The sequence below is a fragment of the Emys orbicularis genome, chromosome 5, assembly GCF_028017835.1.
Source record: "Emys orbicularis isolate rEmyOrb1 chromosome 5, rEmyOrb1.hap1, whole genome shotgun sequence".
Taxonomy (NCBI): domain Eukaryota; kingdom Metazoa; phylum Chordata; order Testudines; family Emydidae; genus Emys; species Emys orbicularis.
Window position 1 is genome coordinate 28,605,856 of NC_088687.1, and position 20,609 is coordinate 28,626,464.

Genomic DNA, 20,609 nt, shown 5'->3' on the forward strand with positions numbered 1-20,609 from the left:
TTAGAAATAATGAATCTGACCTACCAGTTTTTTCTGTTAAGTTGTGTCATCATGTTATCTGTCAAATTAACTACATTTAATTTACACTACTTAATAAGCAAATCATGATGCACAGACCAGTTGACACTGGTGCTTCATGATCTGTGCTGGCTGCCTAGTAACTTGTAGGAGGAGTTCAATGGGTTAGCTTTCACAGCTAAAGCCCTAAATTGTGGCCCTGATTACTTGAGAGATTCTCTCTCTGCACATGAGATCAATACTGTTACAATCAGCAGATGCACTTATTCATGACTAATCCAGTAAGACCCTCATTCTGACTGAGGCCTCTGAACACTACTTAATTACAAATTAATAAAATAATACATAATTATAATAATACTAGCAGTCTGATGAACTCCCCAGGACTTGCAGAGAGACACCCTACCAGAAGTGGAGGAGCAGGAGGGTAGCTGGCTTAACCTAGGAAGAGTAGCCAGCAGTAGATACTTGTGCTGGTGTCCTTGGTGTTATTAAAAGTGGTGAAGAGTTGACATCATGGTGGTAAAGGGGCCGGTCACATTAGATGCAAAGGTCAGCTCTCAAAATGCAGTTGCTAGGAGATTTCTGTCTGTTCAGAGCCTGATGGTGGTGGAGGAATGAGGGGAAATCCCATTGCCAATCATTGCTCTAGCCCAGAGGAGGGCAAACTACAGTCCAGCCCTGAGGTGCGGCAGGGCTAAGGCAGGCTCTCTGCCTGCCCTGGCCCCGTGCCGCTCCCAGAAGCAGCCAGCACCATGTCCCTGTGGCCCCGGTGGGGGATGGGGGGGAGCAGAGGGCTCCGCCCGCCGCCCTTGCCTGCAGGCACCCCCCACGACAGCTCCCATTGGCCGGGAACAGGGAACCACGGCCAATTGGAGCTTCAGGGGTGGTACCCACAGGCAAGGGTGGTGAGCAGAGCCCTCTGCCCCCGAACCCCCACAGGAGCCACTGCCGGACATGCTGGCCACTTCCAGGAGCGGCGCGGGGCCAGGGCAGGCAGAGAGCCTGCCTGCGTGCTGCTGTCACACTCTGGAGCCGCTCAAGGTAAGCGGTGATGGGCCGGAGCCTGCACGCCGAACCCCTCCTGCACCCCAACCCCCTGCCCTGAGCTCCCTCCCACACTGCGCACCCCCCTCCTGCGCCTCAACCCCCTGCCCTGAGCCCCCTGATGCATCCCTACTGCACCCCAAGTCCCTGCCCTGAGCCCCCTGCTGCACCCCAACCCCCTGCCCTGAGCCTCTTCCTGCACACTGGACCACCTCCCACACTTCACACCCCCTCCTGCACCCCAACCCCCTGCCCTGAGCCCCCTGCCGCACCCCGCACACCTCCTGCACCCCAACCCCTTGCCCGCAGCCCCTGTTGCACACCTCCTGCACCCCAACCCCCTGCCCTGAGCCCCCTGCTGCACCCCGCACCCCAACCCCCTCCCCTGAGCCTCTTCCTGCACACACTTGACCTCCTGCACACCTCGCACCCCTCCCAACCCCCTGCCCTACATTCATGGCCCTGCATACAATTTCCCCACCCAGATGTGGCCCTCGGGCCAAAAAGTTTGGCCACCCGTTATAGCCACATGAAACTGCTTTCAAACTGGAGTTAAGTAAAAAAAAAATCTCTTTGCCTAAGCCAATAATACTCTGTCATAATCATTCTGATAGTTCTGTGTTTTGTGAACATATATTCCATTTCCTATTTTCAACAAAAAGTCATGCTTACAGACAGCCTACCATTATTGACTAACCTTATAACATCAGGAGTGTAAACCCGCTATGTCACAATTCTTTTTTAAAAAATAAGGCAACAGATTTCAATTTCAAGTTGCTAAGGCGGCTTCTATAAGCAGTAGGGGGAACATCCTGACAGGGCTTTGGGACTAGATTTAGTCTTTGGTTGGGCTAGAATAAAAAGTAAAATGTTTGCTAATAACTTGTGGGTCTTATTAAAACAAAAATAATCTTTATACTGGTGATTTCACATGTTCAGACACCAGTATTATGTGGTTATCAGTGAATAGACTGATAAGAGAGGCTGGCCATGTGCAGAGGTCATAGTTCTCTGTCCTTCCCTGGCAAGCCCTGCTGAACATGGAGGCAATACTGTCTAGCTGTTAGAGTAGGAGACTGGGAATGGGATCCTATATCCTAATTCCTAACTCTTCTACTGATTTACTGAGTGACAGGACAAATTACCCAATTACACTGAACCTCCTTATATGTAACTCTAAAATGGGGGTGGATACTTTCCTACCTTGAAGAGTGGCTTAAATCAGTTAACCATCAAAAAAGCACTTTGAGATCCTCAAATGAAAGACACTGTAAGTGCAATATATCATTATATGGAGAGCAGAATTTGGGAAGCCACATACAGTTCTTAGTTTGGGAATTACGGCTCTGGGAGAAACATTTAATTAAGGCTTTTAAAACAAGCCAGATCAGCTAGGAATGCATTTCCATTATGGTGCTCTGGTCATTATGCCCACATCTTCAGCCAGGAGTGGGGCTCTGTGTAATTTTCTCCATGCTAGCCTGGAAATACACTCTATAAATCAGCTCATTGGGGGGGGGGGGGATACTTTTAATGCAATAGGACAGCTCTAACTCATCACAGTCCTCTCCCAGCAACATAACTGTACTGTGGAAGACAATTGCTGAAGAACTGTTCTTCCAGTCATTTTCCCATAGTATTTTCATCAAAGAAAGCCAAAGGGATAAATTTAAAAAGAGAAAGAAAGGGGGCTGTGCAAAAAGCTGCCAAAAACTGTTTTTAATGTAAGCTCTTAAAGCTAAAGACACTTATGTTAGTTTGCCAAAAACATTGTCTTCCCTTGCTATATGTTGGTAAGGTCCACGATGCTGTACAGCTCCCTATGTGGGCTCTGCATCTTAGAAGTAACAGATGGAGAAGAGGCAGTTAAGGCAAGTATGAATTTTTTATTCAACTCAGAAATATCTTTAATGGCAAGTATATTAAATATACTTAATTTATTTAATTATAATCTGAGAATCTGCTTGGAAACCTTTGATTCCCCAGCGTCAATGCTCCACTCAGTGTATTACACCCATTAAACAATTACCTGCACTACAATGGGTTTCGCTAATGAATATAATTGCCATAACACAGCTGTAGATTTCTGCATCTTTAGCCAGTTGAAACCCCAAATATTCTATAGCTACTTGATCGTGGATGCACATCACATCATGTCACGTCAGCCATGTGTCGCTCAGAGAAGCACTGACAGAAAGACAGGGAATGGAGCAAATGAAATGGAAAGTCTGCATGTGTCCCTACTGTCTGGTGAGAAGAGGGTAATCAAGTGCACTGGCCATAATCTGCCCTCCTGGGATTCTGGGAAGGGGAGGATGACTGAAATGTGTCTCCTCCTGAATTAGAGCACTCTAAAGTGAATTCTAGTATTTGGCAGCTTGCCAAGCTGCCACCTGACAGAGAATAAACACTGTATCTTTAGGATGTGAACCAGAATAAAATATTCACAACCCTCCATGCCGTAGAAGCCTTGATAAGTAATGGATGCTGACTGAATGGCAGGCTGACAAATCCAAAGTAGGTCTACTGTACAATGCCAAAAGGGGAATAAAGTGCTACAGCAGGGGGCTGCCAACAGTAGAGAGTTCATGTAAAGTTGCTCCCAAGCACCAAAAGTTCCTGTTCTACATGTCTGTTCCACGTCTCTCCTCCCCCTGGGCCATTCAGTCAGTAGAAGCCTCAGGTGTTAGTAACTCCTTGTGTGACTTCAAGCAGAGAGAGAGAACAGATCCTAAACACAGATTTTGGGCAGGGAATGTCTTAAAAAGAAACTCACCTGGGGAAAGGGTCACTGAGAGAAGATACATCCCACCAGAATATTGCTTTGCCCATATGAATGGAAACAGCTCACTCTAAATCTCATTGATTTTATCCACAAAACAAGAAATTTTATCATAACATGAGGAACTCATGCCAGCCACGGAGTGGAGACAGCTTGGATTAACTGGGTCATCTATAACCCAAATACATTCACTAACAGAGATATTGTGGGTACTAGGTGGAAGGAAAGAAATGGTTCTTTGCCTTGCTCAGTGGTACAAAGTATTGCATCATTTGTCCTTCTAAGTTCAAGAGGATAGATAAATGCATGTCTGTCTTTCACTCAACACTTTCTTTAAGTACTACACAAGAGAAGCACCAAAAAGGAGATAGGTATTTAGAAATGTGATCATCCTTTTTAGTGTACTCAAAGGAAGACAGCTCCCCAGCCAGCAAGCCAATATCTTTAGCCAGGTTCTTTGAATATGAACCTGATCCTGACTAAGTAATGTATGATGTAGTATGTTAATGTCTTCTTGTAACTTTGCCTTAATAAAAAAAATTAATAAAATGTTACATGCTAACCTGTGCTCTGAAAGCATCATTCACAGGAATGTTGGATAGTAAAGGAAAAACATCCATGACACTCTATTTAAACACAGTGATAATGTTCTAATGACTCATGGGATTTAACTTAACTGTTAATGACTTATGGCACTGTTAGCAACCAGAGAACCTGCCATTAATTAAGATTATTAATGTCGATGTAAAAACAACTTGTGAATAGCCATGCAGGAAAGATAAGAAAGTACATTCTAAAGCTTGTGGAGAGTGGAAATAATTTCTAACAGTTACTGTTCTTTAAAGATGGGTTTCAAATATGTTGTTCAGATGGGTAAGACTCAACAGAAATCATGCCCCTTCCTGTAATGTTCTGATCTTGGTTTAGAAAGAAAAAGAACTAGCAGGTTGCTTCAAACAAACAGTTATGTTAATATATAATCAGGTCCTGCTAGATCCTGTGGAAAAAATAATTCCATTTCCAGAATTGCTGGTAAGGTCATCTGTTACAATGATTTTAAAGGTATACAGTATGTCATAAGTGCCTCCTAATCATTCTCCAGCCTTTTCTTATTGCTACCTTTTCCACTAAATGAAGATTCAGGGAGACCATTTGCGAAAGAGCAGAGTATTCATTTTTTACTTTAAAGTGAGTTTTTGTTCTGCAAATCATCTATGGAAAACTGACACTTTCTTATGCAATAAATGTGCTTCTTGTGTTTTGAGTCACGCCTGCTGATTTTACTGGCCAACGTATATTCTTATTACTAAAGATGGTCAGGGAAGGTTTCTATTTTCCTGAGAAATTTTTTGAAGAAAATGAAAAGTGTTAGTTTCTGTCAAGATTTTCTTTTGAGCAGGGGGTGGGGGTGAAAAAAGCCAAACACAACCTGATTTTTTTCAAAATCCCCAAATAGTCATTATTAACAAGAAATAACTAGAGCTAGAAAAAGACTTCTGTTAAAAACAAATCAGCTTCAAGTTTTTTGATGAAAACCTGAAAAATGTTCACACAAATTTCTATTTTGTCAAAAAGCCATTTTCTGTCAGAAAAAAGTTTCAATGAAAATTTTTCAACCAGATCTACTTATTATTTTTGGCTTGTCTTAGCAATGCAGAGCCAATGCAACTATGGAAGAGAGATAGATCATCTGCTTCACATGTCAAAAAAATTCTGATGGCAGAAAGAATCCATCCTGACTTTCAAATTTACAACTGAGTTTGTACGTCTGGCACTTAGAAAAAAAACAATCATTGGACTTGGAAATCATTAAGAGACTATAAACATGGAACCCAACAAAGCCATTTATACAGAGTACTACACTTTAACACCAATAGCTCTGTCTCGATAGGCCCAAGCAAGAGATCATTTAATAGCTAACCATTTTTTTCTTTCACAGATAGTGTGTGAAATCTAGAGTATGGAGATCATTTTGAAATGAGGGGGAGACATTGGCTAAATTTCTCTGCTGGTTTCCCATGACTGTCACAGCATGCACAGAAGAAAGGTATTATTGTTCCCTTCCTGTCAATAAGATTTTAGGAATTAGCTTTAATATGCCTACCAAATACTTCCTATGAATGTACATTTCTCTCTCTCTCTTTCCCATTGAGGCTTTTGACATATAGCTTTTGATCTGCTTCTGTAAGTCATCCATACTTGGCTACACACATTGAGCCAAATCTTGTTCTCAGTTATAAAAGAGAAAATCCAGGGTAAGTGCATTCATTTCAGTGCGGGTTTTCTGGATTTACACTGGTGTAATGCAACAGCAGAATTTGACCATGTAGCTTTAAAGTATAATAAAGTATTTATAAATTGTGTTTCTTCAATCTAACCAAGGTTCTACATCCTCCATCTCCTGCTATTAGATAATTTTGGAAGGCCCTATATTTTCCATAACGTAATACACAACTTCAATGGAGTTGTGTGCTCTTATGTCAGCAGTGAATTTAGTCCTGACTAGTCTGCCCAACCTCTTTCTCACACACATTAACTAGGCTTGGAAAGATTAGATTTTTATTAGTACATGTCAATTTCTCCGCACACACAAAAACCTTTGAAAAAATATTTCCATTAATGATAATCAAAATTTACAGATAGGCAAACTAAGAAAAATAGTGCTTGAGAACTTATCAGAGTTTAAGGATATGTATTTTGTATATTCTGATGTGAGATGTTGAAAAGTTGTGTTTTAATGGATATAAAAGCTTTACCTATTTGAATCTCAGGCTAGGTCTACACTACCCGCCTGAATCGGCGGGTAGAAATCGACTTCTCAGGGATCGAATTATCGCGTCTCGTCAGGACGCGACAATCGATCCCCGAATCGACGCTCTTACTCCACCAGCGGAGGTGGGAGTAAGCGCCGTCGACGGGAAGCCGCGGAGGTCGATTTTGCCACCGTCCTTACAGCGGGGTAAGTCGGCTGCGATACGTCGAATTCAGCTATGCTATTTGCGTAGCTGAATTTGCGTATCTTAAATCAACCCCCCCTGTAGTGAAGACCTGACCTCAGTATCTACTGTCATTAAGCAATTTTTATCTGACCCTCCCCAATGTCTGACCCACTCCACAATTTCCCACAACTCTGAAAATTTAAGTCAATAATAGAAAAAACTGCTTAAAATAAACACTGATATGATAAAAAAGTAAAAATCAAATTCTGCCAAGCCTACACATAACCAAATAATACTCCCACTACTTTAATGCAGCTATAGAAGGCACTTGAACATCTGATGTGATTCAGTGAGGAACATTCTTGATAAGAAGCTACAAAGCAGCATTTTAGCATTGTTTACAGAAAAGGTTATAGAAGGTAGTAGACAACCTTTCGATATGTTTATCACAATGCAATTCCAGGCAGGTGCAGCCATAACGCATTTTGAGCAAATAATATTCCTCTATACCTACAGCATTTTATTATATAATTATAATAATCATGTCATAATCAAACTAACATTTGATTATTTCAATTTTTGATGTGAATATAAGTTTGATAGATAAAGGTAATTGTGTTGATGTAATATACTTAGATTTCTCCAAGGCATTTGACTTGGGTACCATATGACGTTTTGATTAAAAAAACTAGAACACAAAATTAACATGGCATGCATTAATTGGGTTAAAAATTGGCTAACTAATAGGTCTCAAAACGTAATTGTACAGGGAATTGAACTGAGTGGAAGTGCTTCTAGTGGGTTCCCACAGGAATCAGTTCTTGATCCTACGCCATTTAACATTTTTAGCAATGACCTGCAAGAATACATAAAATCATCATTGATAAAGTTTGCAGGTGACACAAAGATTGGAGGACTGGTAAATAATGAAGAGTATACATCATTGATTCAGAGCTATCTGGATCACTTGGTAAGCTGGGCTAAAGTAAACAATGTGTTTTAATATGTCTAAATGTAAATGTATACATCTAGGAACAGAGAGTGTAGGCTATACTTGCAGGATGACGGTCTCTATCCTGGGAAGAAGTGACTCTGAAAAAGATTTGGATGTCATGGTGGATAATCAGCTCAATATGAGTTCCCAGTGCAACACTATAGACAAATTGACTAATGCAATCCTTGGATGCATAAATAGGGCAATCTTGAGTAAGGGCAGAGAAGTTATTTCACCTCCATATTTGGCACTGGTGTGACTACTGCTGGAATACTGCATCCAGTTCTGGTGTCCACAATTCAAGAACAATGTTGATAAATTGGAAAGAGCTCAGAGAAGGGCTACAAGAATGATTAAAGGATTAGAAAATATGCCTTTTAGTAATAGACTCAAGGAGCTCAATCTATTTAGTTTAACAAAGAGAAAGTTTAGGGGTGACCAGATCATTGTTTATAAATGGGGGACAAATATTTGGTAATGGTCTCTTCAATCTAGCATATCAAGATATAACAAAATCCAATTGCTGGAAGTTGAAGCTAGACAAATTCAGACTGGAAATACAATGAAAAATTTTAACATTGAGAGTAATCAATCATTTGAACAATCCAGCAAGGGTTGTGGTGGATTCTCAATCACTGGCAATTTTTATATCAAGATTGATTTTTTTTTTTAAATAATATGCTTCATTTCAAAAGGAATTATTTTGGGGAAGTTCTATGGCCTGTGTTATACAGGAGGTCAGACTAGATGATCACAATGGTCCCTTCTGGCCTTGAAATATATGAATCTATGAATAATATTGCTCTTACATAGAACTTTAAATCCATAGATCCATAAGTGCCATACAAACAAATGCACCATTATTCACAATTTACAGAAGGGGAAACTGAGGCACAAGAAAGTGAAGTGACTTCCCCAAGGTTACACAAAAAGGTCAGTGGCAGATCCTGGAATAGAACCCAGGTTTGCTGATCCCCACTTCAGTGCCTAAACAAAACAGTAATATCTCATTAGCTCTTGTCAACTCTTCTTGCATATGGCAATATTTGAGCCATGTTCATTAAATGATTTGAATATTTCACATACTCAAGTTTAGTGTATGCTACAAAAATGAATGAAGAAACCTTTTTTATTGGTGCCTTTCTCTTATGTGAAATAGGATTTTCAGTTTATAAATTCCTAGTAAGCCACTTTTCTTTTAATCAGGAATCTGGCGGAACAGGTTATGGATTAACTCTGAGCTGTTTTATGAAATCTAAAGTCACATTTTTCTTGTGCTTCAATGATGAGTTACTTCTACAGATTACATGAAATCACTTTATCACTAATCCATGTTCATGAAGGGATGTGAAACCCCACTCTCAAATGGTTATTATTACTTTGAGTAAGTATGAAATCCATAGGACTACTTGAGAGTAAGGGACTACTCTGTGAGAGTACAGATGGAACAATCTGGTCTTTAGTGATTAAAACATATAGGGATTTAATGCATATTACGGTACATATAGATGTAGAGGACATATGTTACTTTCAGCCTATATGATTAAGCTATTTCTGTTTTCAGCAATACTTTAGCAAATTCATTATCCTAATGATCCTCTTCTTTAGATGACTAGTATTTGTTGGTGTTTAAAAGAAGGACACAATGACAACAAAACTTTATTTCTAAAGCAAAGATGGGATACAATCTTTTGTAATTTGTTAGACAGTAAACACTAGGGGTTTATTTTATAATGGTTATTCCTCTTTGGGTGTTGTTATTCTAAGGCTGATTTCTGGGACTATTTCCTCTACACATAAAAAATCATACCCTGGCCTTTTATATTTTCCTTTCCTCAAACAAAAATGAACTTTATTTAATCAATGTCAAAATACAAAATGATGCCATGATCTATTCCAATGGAAACAGAGTTGAGAATTAGGAGTTGCTTTCTCTGACACAAACTCACTGCAGTTCCTTAGGTAAGTTCTTTTACTTCTCCACCTCAGTTCCCCTATCTATACAATGGGGATGACAACAGTTAAAATCTCTCTCTCAAGGGAGTTTTGACCATAAATTAATTACTGTCCGTGGAAACCTTTAAACATGTATAGCATTAAAATAAGTGCTAAGTATTTTATTATAATTATTATTACTCTAAGTGGGGCAAAAATAACATATATGTAATGTCTGCATAGTAATAATGACATTACTTATCAATTATCTGAAGGGGAAAAAGTTCTCTCTTCACAGTTGTCTAGTATGTCTTGTCTCATCAATATTTGTCTTTAAGGACCCAGTCCTGCAAAAGCTTATGCACATGGTTCACTTTACAGCTATGAGTAGCCCCATTGATTACACATAACATTAAGAACATGCGTAAGTATTTCCAGGATCAGGGCCTTGATCTGTCTGAACTTCTAGAAAGTGACTCTCTATTTCTGTAGTTTGTACAGCACTGATCATATTGTCAGTGCTAAACAAATAGTGATGATAATAAATATGGAGCAACTAATATTAATCTTTAAGCATTCCTTATTTTAGATTACAATTCTATTATGTAACATACTTGATTTCAATCTGGGTTTTGACAAAAAGTCTTAGACCCTGACATCAAGCTTGTGAGGCAGGTAAACACGCACTGATGCCAATGGATATTTTGCCTGTGTAGGTCTATGTAACGGGGCCCTTCATGGTAACGTAGTGGGATTTGTTCCTTGATGTAACAGTGTTCTCATCATCTTCAAAAGTTTCCATCTGTCACTGCCTTTGCGCCTTCAGTGCCTCCCGCTCACCACTCCCTATCTTCCACTCATGACTTCATACTTTCTGCCATGGTAGCCTGACTTTGGAACTCCCTGGCCTTCTGATGCAAAAGATGACTACCTTTCTTCATTCAAATCTTGCCTAACATTCACTCTTTCTGCCAAACCTATTGATGGTGACCCATCTGAGTGTCATCACATCAAACATGCCTGCATTTCCATCTTTCTCTCTGTTTTATACAACACCAACCACATATTTCTGGTGCTTAAAAATACATGATACAAACAATGATGTTTATTTAACAATAAACAGAAACCAATTTAACATACGAACACAAAATACCAACCCTACTGCCTCTATGTGAATAACAATGTTGCCCTCAGCACCAAACTCTTGCAGATATTCTCAGGAGTAAAAGATCCCCAGTAGGACTCTTGCTGCTAAATGTGCAAACTACTGGATGAAAATTACCAAAGACCAAGTGGGAGCCCAATGGACACACATACAGTGGAAGCCTCGCCCCATCACTGAGGCATTTAAAACCTGAACAATAGCAAACATCCTCCAGGAAACAATCCAGGGAAGTAAATGGACTAGATGGCTCTTTTGATTTTACATCATTGACACTGGATATTGCATTTGAATTATTATTCATATATGAATATTATATTGTTAATGTAGTATTAGTCGTAAACAAAACCACTGCTTCACAGGGAAAATACCAAATAACTAACTCCTCCAATGAATAGGCTCCGCAGTGGGGCTCTGAAATATTCACTGGCTCTAGTATTCCTCTCATGTCCAACTTTTTAACTATATGATTAAAGTTAGAAGGTTTAGTGTGTCACATTTATTTATTCAGAAATATATCTTGTCACTGTAATTCAGCTAAGGGCAAGATATGCAGGAATCTTACTGCTAGTCTCTTACAGACAGTCCACAATTATGAAAAGGTTCAGTCTCGCTAATAAAAGGTCTCTGTCTTCTGGCCTCCAGCTACTTTAATTTCCTCTTATAGTCACCACCCATAACGACAAGCTTCCATACCACCCAAAATGATTTTGCTCCCAAGAATGGATTTTATAAGCAGGGTGACATGAAGTGCAATCATTGTGACCATTCTGCTCAGTGATCAGCAGTATTGGCATAAATGCTTAGTACAGCGCCTATGCCTTGCAAGGAGATGTAGAGGAGGGTTGATTTCCAGTCTGCTAGCTTTTTGATAAACTCTGTTTGTCAGCTGGTGACAAGAAAACCCAGAGTGTTAAAATAATAATCTGGAGGGAATTAGTCATGCCAAAAGGCCACAATAAGTGCTGTCAAATAATTAATAGTACAGGTAAAATTGCCTTTGGGGTTTTTGGCGTCTCCATACAGAAAAATACACACAGACATGCTCTCAAAAGTAACAACATGGATCAGTGTTAGGCACCCCGATTATGCAGATTCAGATCGTCTCAGCACAAAAATAAATATATACAACCAAATTAAACAGAAACAGAAAAGTTTTTGTGTCTTACTCCAAGAACTCCTTCTAACAGCACCTGTGCCATTATATGCTTCCCCATCACTGAGGCGTTCATCATCAGAGTGTTTAAAGGCTGCACAACATACAAGTTAGCTTGAGAAAAGGGGATACCCAGTAGCTAGCTCCTCCAGATACAGCAGTGGAAAGCCATGCTGTGCTTTGCAGATTAAAAGAGGATTGAATGGTAGCTTACATGAACAAAGGGGATAGAAAAATATAAATATAATGCTGTAATTATTGAAGGCCTTATTTTGTCACCCATGAGTAGTCCCACTCAGATTGTTCAAGGAGTAAAGTGCTGCTCAAAGGGAATAAAGTTCGCAGAGTCGGGCCCTAGAGATATAACTGCATTGATTACATTGCAGAGAAGCCTAACATATTCTTGACTGCATATAGATTTGAATGCTTGTTGATTTCTGGCCTACTGTTTTGTTAAACATGGGCAAATTAACAAAAGAAATCAAATATCTGTAGTTCAATACACAAATTAGAGACAGGATAAATTTAAAAAATTGCCTAAGTGATTTAGCAGCCTATGTCCCATCTCAAAAGGGGATCTAGGCACTTAGGAGCCCAAATCCTATTGACTTTCTATGAGACTTAATCTTTCAAGGACCTAAGTCACTTTTAAAATTGTAATTTAGGTTCCTAAATCCCTTAGGCATTCACAATCAGGACAATCCCCATCAAATAATAAGAACCAGCAGATATGCCATGCATAAAATATCATTACTATAGAATTATTCAGCATTTCAGATAGAAAAAGAAAGAGAAGCTAATCCATTATTATAACCTGTAAGTAGATGCATCATTAGTTGAGAAGTCACCGTATTTGAAATTTGTCAACTATTCTTTCATAAACTATTAAAAGTGTATCCCCCAAAGCTAGTTTGTTTATTTCTATTCAGTATAAACTGCCCAAAGGTAATAATCCCAGATAAATTTCACAGATGTTTTTTTTAGGATTAAGCTAAGTGATGTAACATACACCTCGAGTCAGCACGTGGGGTTAAATCTGGAAGGATGCCAGTGGTATCAGTGTGTAGTTACTTTATGTCATGGCCTATGAATCTGTGTTCAGCAAGTGCCAAAAGGCCTTCAAGCTAACAGTTTCATCTTCTTCAGACATATGCATCTTTACCTAAATGTTTCCAATTAAACAAAGATCCCTATCTATTTCTGTGATATGCATATCTGGATACAGGTGGATCTGATCCAAAATGTTCAGAGCCTCAAACCTCTCTTTATAGTGGGCAAGTGCACCTTTGGAAAAGCTTTATATATGAATTTTAAACTCCCACATTTGGAAGTGTTTAGATTTCTATTTGGTTCAGACCATTACAAACATACAAAGAAGTTTGGATCCAGGGTTTTTGGATTGGGGTCATCTTTAATGCCTCTATTCAAATCTTGTAACCAAAAAGGCATGAAATCAAGGCCTTTAAACAGCACACTATTTCAAGAATTGAAGCAGCTTAATTCTATACTGTAATGGCGTAAAAGACACTAAACAAAGGAATTTAAGTTGCTCACCTTCCTCATCTGAAACATCTAGGACCTCAGTCATCGTCTCAGGTACATTCAGTTTGTGTTTCTCAGTCACAGTCTGCAGAGACAGAATAATCATCTCTCAAGTTAAGCATCAAGAAAAATAGCAGGCATTTATCAGGGTATTTTCAACAACAGCTGCAGTTCAATCTGTTCAGACATTTTACAATGTTTTCTCTTCCCTCTGGTTTTATTTTTCAGGGTGTAATCTTTACCATAGTTGCTCTTGCTTTCTATTTGTGCTACAGCAAATGATCATTTATTCTGGAAAAAACATACAAAAAGCATGTATATAAATAGATGATGCACGTAGAGTAACTTAGACAATGCTTCCAGGATGGTTCTAAATTGAATTAGGTAACGTCTACAGAAGAACCGTAAAAAGTTATACGGGACATATGGAAATTATTAAAATTGTAAAGCATTTGGAAATGAAGCTATGAATGATGTGAAATATTTAAACTGAAAAAGATTAAGAGTATTTAGACAGACCATATGATGCATTTCTTACTTGAAAGAGCAGCTCAGTGACTACAATGTGTATTAATGTTTCTCTTTTCATAATTATTACAAATCACCCTATGTCTTAGAGTAAATGTACATGGTGATTTACACACACACAAATTCAGACATATCACCTGCACCAAATAGCTTATAGGATTAGTTATACAAGGCAAAAACACCAGAGACAATACATGAGGCAATAGTTCAGGTAAGGGTGAGCATGGGGGTTATTAGAAAACAGATTTTTAGAATCAGTGACTTTGCATGAAGGACTCGAAGAGGAAGACAGAGGGTGCTTGGCCATGGAGTGAGACTGGGAGAGGGAGAGAGACTGATTCAAGAAAAGGGAGCATCATCTTAGCACGAGGTCATGTGTGGGTCAAGGACATGAAGAAGGCAATAAGAAGAGAGCATTGTGAGGAGTGTAGGGCATGAAAGGATTCTGTGGAGAAATGAGAGCAGATATGTTCTATAGATGGAGAGAGGATTATATAGGGGCCTGAAGAATGTTGCATGTGACATAATAGGAGATGACAAGTCAATGAATTCAAGAGGAATTCCATGGTCAGAACAGCTCTAGCCAGTACACAACCACTCCATGGCCACAACCCACTCTGAAACCAGCCAGTAGAACTGGATATCCGGGAAGGAGAGTTTACGCTTCACTCCTTAAGGTGTGTAGCAGTGGATGTAACCCCTTTGTACACAGGGGAGTGTCAGGAGACAGTATGTCTGTTGAAGCTCCCACAGGAATAGGTCACCATTGCTCCACTCTCAATTCTGGCCAGCACCTATAAAGCATAAATTAACCCCAAACGTGGAAGTAGCAAAACAACATATAACTCTTGTGATATTTATTGAGGGATGAACCTTGAAGCCCCTACTCTATCCGTACTCAGGCAAAACTCCCACTGAGGTCAACGGCAATTTTGCCTGTGTAAAAACTGAGTGAGGACTTCCAGATCGGGTGCTGTATTTCTATACTTCTGGCAAGCCAGTGAGGAAGATAGCACTATTCATTATTATGATGCTTTTCTATACATATCTACACATCTCTCATCATTGCTGAATCTGTGAACACTGGTAATTTGTCTAAGTTTAAGTGTCTGAAATGCATTAACTTCAGAGAATATGTTTCAATTTACCTTCCTACAGTTTGTATGTGGGCAGGACGGAGGGTGGGCAAAACTGGTTGCCTGCAATCTCAGTTATTCATCTTTAATTAGATCTTAACCTTGGTTCAAGGAATTAACAAGTACGGTTTTCAGTGCACGTGTTATGTGTTCCAAGCTCTTTTGTACTCATTATATTCCTCAGCCAATTCTTTGACTCTTTTTATCGCTCCCCTAGAAAGGTCAGGCAGCAGCAGGGAGTCCGAGCCAGCTGAAGCAGACTGAACACACACGGCAGCGCAGGTGACCTCAACCTCCTTCTTTGTAGCAATAAAAGCAATGAATTAAGAAATAAATCCTAAATAAACAAAAAGGCTGACACGCTACAAGTGGAATAAGGTGAGAAGGAGGACAGTATATTCTTCAAGTGATGGGCAAAGCACTGTGTGTGTACATCAGTTGTTAAAAAGATGAGAAAGTAACCCAAATGCTGTACTGCTGCTGAGTATGAGCACTGAATAAAATAGCCAAGAACTCAGCAAACAAACAGAGAGGGGGGTCACTGAGGAAAAGAGAAAAAATGGAATTGCTTAGAAAAAAATTACCATATATACTCATTCATAAGTTTATTTTTGGTAAAAAGGTGACGCATCAAAGAGCAGGGGTTGGCTTATAAACGGGTCTACATCAAAATTTGATGATTTTAAACTCTATGGAATCATTGAATTTAATATCTAATACAGGGATCGGCAACCTTTGGCACGCGGCCCACCAGGGTAAGCACTCTGGTAGTCCGGGCCGGTTTGTTTACCTGCCGCGTCCGCAGGTTCGGACGATCGCGGCTCCCACTGGCCCCGGTTCACCGCTCCAAGCCAGTGGGGGTGCGCCACTTCCCGCAGTTCCCATTGGCTGGGAACGGCGAACTGTGGCCACAGGGAGCTGAGGGGCTCCATGCCTGCAGATGCTCCAAGTAAACAAAACGTCCCGACCCACCAGCGGCTTACCCTGATGGGTTGGGAGCCAAAGTTTTCCAACCCCTGAAATATAGGGCTGGCTTATGAAGGGGTCATACAGTTTTTGTTATTTTTACCTATCCATTTGGGGGGGGGGTCAGCTTATAAACGAACAGACAAATGAATGAGTATATACGGTAAGTAAGAGTCAGATATGAAAGCTCATAAGAAGTTCATTTCTGTCTACAATAAATGCAACAGACCATTCATTCATTAAGGCCCAAATCCCAGTTCTCATATCGAGCTCAGGAACAAGAGCCATGCACAGGAGAACAACACAGAGGTGAGAGTTAGAATTCTCTGGCCCACAGCTTTGGACCTCAGCACTTCAGTAGTGTTAACATTAATTGGAGAAAGAATCACAATTCAAAATGGGATTTAATCTATTTAAACAAAATGCCCCCCATTTGGGGTAGGGACAGTGATTGTTGTAGGACGACAACTAATTAAAGTACCAAAATAGGATCAGTATGTTAATATATAGTATAAGATTAATAGCATATTGTATACATGGTACCCCCGCCAATATCTAGTAATATCAGATAAGTGGACATAGAATACGGTGACAGCCTATTGGGGCTCTAAAATTTGCTTTACTAAGGAAAAAATCCCATTAGATCACTGTTAAATTTATCAATATAGAGTCTTAGACATAGGCCATGGTACATAAACGTGATCAATACCTATATATTCATCTGTTTATTACTCTTACACAACACCAGCGTTAGCACTCTCAATCACATTAATACTTAGTAGGGTTGCCAGGCATCTGGTTTTCGACCGGAAAGCCCAGTCGAAAAGGGACCCTGGTGGCTTTGGTCAGCACCGCTGACCGGGCCCCGTTACAAGTCCGGTCGGTGGCGCAGCATAGCTAAGGCAGGCTCCCTGCATGACCTGGCTCTGCGCAGCTCCCCGAAAGTGGCCCGGTTTGTGCAGCCCCTAGGCGCTGGGGTGGTCAGGGAAGCTCCGCGTGCTGCCTCCACCCCTAGCGCCAACTCCACAGCTCCCACTGGTCGGGAACTACGGCCAATGGGAGCTGCAAGGGTGGCGCCTGTGGATGCGGGTAGCACGCACCGTGCAGAATCACCTGGCCGCGCTGTCCACTGCTCCTGGAAGTTGCTTCCAGGAGCAGTGTGGAGCCAGGGGAGGCAGGGAGCCTGCCTTAGCCACGCTGCGCTGCCAACCATGACCCGCCTGAGGTAAGTGCTGCCCGGCCAGAGCCTGCGCCCCGAGCCTCCTGCCCCAGGTCAGAACCCCTTCCCGCACCCTAACTCTCTCCCAGAACCCGCACCCCCTCCTGCACCCCAACCCTCTACCACAGCCCTGAACCCCCTCCTGCAGCCTGAACCCCTCATTTCTGGACCCACCCCAGAACCTGCACCCCCCAGCTACAGCCCTCACCCCTCCCGCACCCCAACTCCCTGCCCCAGCCCAGTGAAAGTGAGTGAGGGTGGGGGAGAGCAAGTGACGGAGAGAGGGGAGCTGGAGTGAGTGAATGGGGGCGGGGCCTCAAAACAGGGGCAGGGCAGGGGCGGGGCAAGGGTGTTCGGTTTTGTGCCATTAGAAAGTTGGCAACTCTAATGCTTAGTGAGACATATGAGCTCAAAGAACCTAAAGCGAGGCACCCAAATCCATATTTAGCATCCTGAGTGACCTGATTTTCAGAGTTGCTGAACACCTTCCGCTCCCTCTAAAACTCACTGGGTGCTTAGTACCTGTGAAATTCTGGCCACTTATGTATGCACTTAACATTAGACATCTGCATTTGAAAATTTGGCTGTAAGACCAGATATTCAGAAACTTCAGCACAGAAATACATGTATATATTTGTATGTCTGCTTTTCATATTCAGCAGCAGTACAGATCAAAAGTTCTAGATACTGTACATAAATGGTCATTTGTTCATACACAGACTGTACTTACCTGTACATGTGCATCCAAACTTCACTGCACAGTTAAACATCTGAAAATCAGGCTTTTTTTTTTTTATACACTGCATGTCGCAATTGGTTATTTTAAATGTAAACCCCTAAGTTTGAGCATGGCACAATATCTCAAATATTAAGCCAAATACTGCCTTTGATGTATAGACAGAGAATCAGTATTGCACAGCAATACACCCTTTGTGTTTCTGGGTCTCCTCGGCACAAACACATTACTTAATTCTGACATCCTACAACGTATCAATTATAGCTCCCCTGACTATAACCCTTCTACCTGGAGATGCCACTATATTTAACAATGGAATGAAGAACCATTAATTATCACCCAGTTTTAAAAAGGATGAGGATCTGTGGACAGCTTAATGGCCCCAATAAAACTTGGAGTTTTAAATGCTGAGGCATATGTGGTCTATGTAGTTCCACTGATATTGTATTGCTCTGGTAAATCATGACGATGAAATGCAAAGAGAGATTAGAGAGGCTATCAAAATTAAGAACTCGATAATAGTGGGGGATTTCAATTATCCCCATATTGACTGGAAACATGTCACCTCAGGATGAAATGCAGAGACAAAATTTCTCGATACTTTAAATGACTGCTTCTGGGAGCAGCTGGTACGGGAACCCACAAGGGGAGAGGCAACTCTCGATTTACACCTGAGTGGAGCGCAGGAGCTGGTCCAAGAGGTAACTATAACAGGACCACTTGGAAATAGTGACTATAATATAACAACATTTAACATTCCTGTGGTGGGAAGAACACCTCAACAGTCCAACAATGTGGGATTTAATTTCAGAAAGGGGAACTATGCAAAAATGAGGGGGTTAGTTAAACAGAAATTAAAAGGTATAGTGACTAAAGTGAAATCCCTGCAAGCTGCATGGACACTTTTCAAAGACACCATAATAGAGGCCCAACTTAAATGTATACCCCAAATTAAAAAACACAGTAAAAGAACTAAAAAAGAGCCACTGTGGCTTAACAACCATATAAAAGAAGCAGAGAGAGATAAAAAGGCATCTTTTAAAAAGGAAGTCAAATCCTAGTGAGGTAAATAGAAAGGAGCATAAACACTACCAAACTAAGTGTAAAAATGTAATAAGAAAAGCCAAAAAGGAGTTTGAAGAACAGCTACCCCAAAACTCAAAAGGTAATAATAAAATGTTTTTTAAGTACATCAGAAGCAGGAAGCCTGCTAAACAACCAGTGGGGCCTCTGGACGATCGAGATATAAAAGGAGATCTTAAAGACGATAAAGTCATTGCGGAGAAACTAAATGAATTATTTGCTTCAGTCTTCAAGGCTGAGGATGTTAGGGAGATTCCCAAACCTGAGCCAGCTTTTGTAGGTGACAAATCTGAGAACAGATTGAGGTGTCACTAGAGGAGGTTTTGGAATTAATTGATAAACTTAACAGTAACAAGTCACCGGGACCAGATGGCATTCACCAAGAGTTCTGAAAGAACTCAAATGTGAAACTGCAGAACTATTAACTATGGTTTGTAACCTGTCCTTTAAACTGGCTTCTGTACCCAATGACTGGAAGATAGCTAATGTAATGCCAATATTTAAAAAGGGCTCTAGAGATGATCCCAGAAATTACAGACCAGTAAGTCTAACGTCAGTACCAGGCAAATTAGTTGAAACAATAGTAAAGAATAAAATTGTCAGATACATAGAAGAACATAAATTTTGGGGCAAAAGTCAACATGGTTTCTGTAAAGGGAAATCATGTCTTACTAATCTATTAGAGTTCTTTGAAGGGGTCAACAAACATGTGGACAAAGGGGATCCAGTGCACATAGTGTACTTAGATTTCCAGAAAGCCGTTGACAGGTCCCTCACCAAAGGCTCTTACGTAAATTAAGTTGTCATGGTATAAGAGAGAAGGTCCTTTCATGGATTGAGAACTGGTTAAAAGACAGGGAACAAAGGGTAGGAATAAATGGTAAATTTTCAGAATGGAGAGGGGTAACTAGTGGTGTCCCCAAGGGTCAGTCCTAGGACCAATCCTATTCAACTTATTCATAAATGATCTGTAGATAGGGGTAAAAATTGAGCTGGCAAAGTTTGCAGATGATACTAAACTGCTGTGAAGAACTTCAAAAAGATCTCATAAAACTAAGTGATTGGGCAATAAAATGGCAAATGAAATTTAATGTGGATAAATGTAAAGTAATGCACATTGGAAAAAATAACCCCAACTATACATACAATATGATGGGGGTTAATTTAGCTACAACGAATCAGGAAAAAGATCTTGGAGTCATCATGGTTAGTTCTCTGAAGACCTCCATGCAGTGTGAAGTGGCAGTCAAAAAACCAAACAGGATGTTAGGAATCATTAAAAAGGGGATAGAGAATAAGATGGAGAATATCTTATTGCCCTTATATAAATCCATGGTACACCCACATCTTGAATACTGCATACAGA

The 20,609-nt window shown here is 40.5% G+C and overlaps 1 protein-coding gene across 1 annotated transcript in view; it reads right to left on the reverse strand.

Annotated features, from left to right (window-relative positions):
* Positions 1-20,609, reverse strand: part of ANK2 (ankyrin 2) — a 240,292-nt gene that overhangs the window by 78,576 nt on the left and 141,107 nt on the right. Inside the window, exons 23-25 of the mRNA XM_065405155.1 lie at positions 13,588-13,660; positions 10,397-10,401; positions 1,763-1,788 (exon numbers count right to left, since the gene is read on the reverse strand). Of these exons, the coding sequence (XP_065261227.1) occupies positions 1,763-1,788; positions 10,397-10,401; positions 13,588-13,660 (104 nt within the window). The remainder of the gene's footprint in view (positions 1-1,762; positions 1,789-10,396; positions 10,402-13,587; positions 13,661-20,609) is intronic.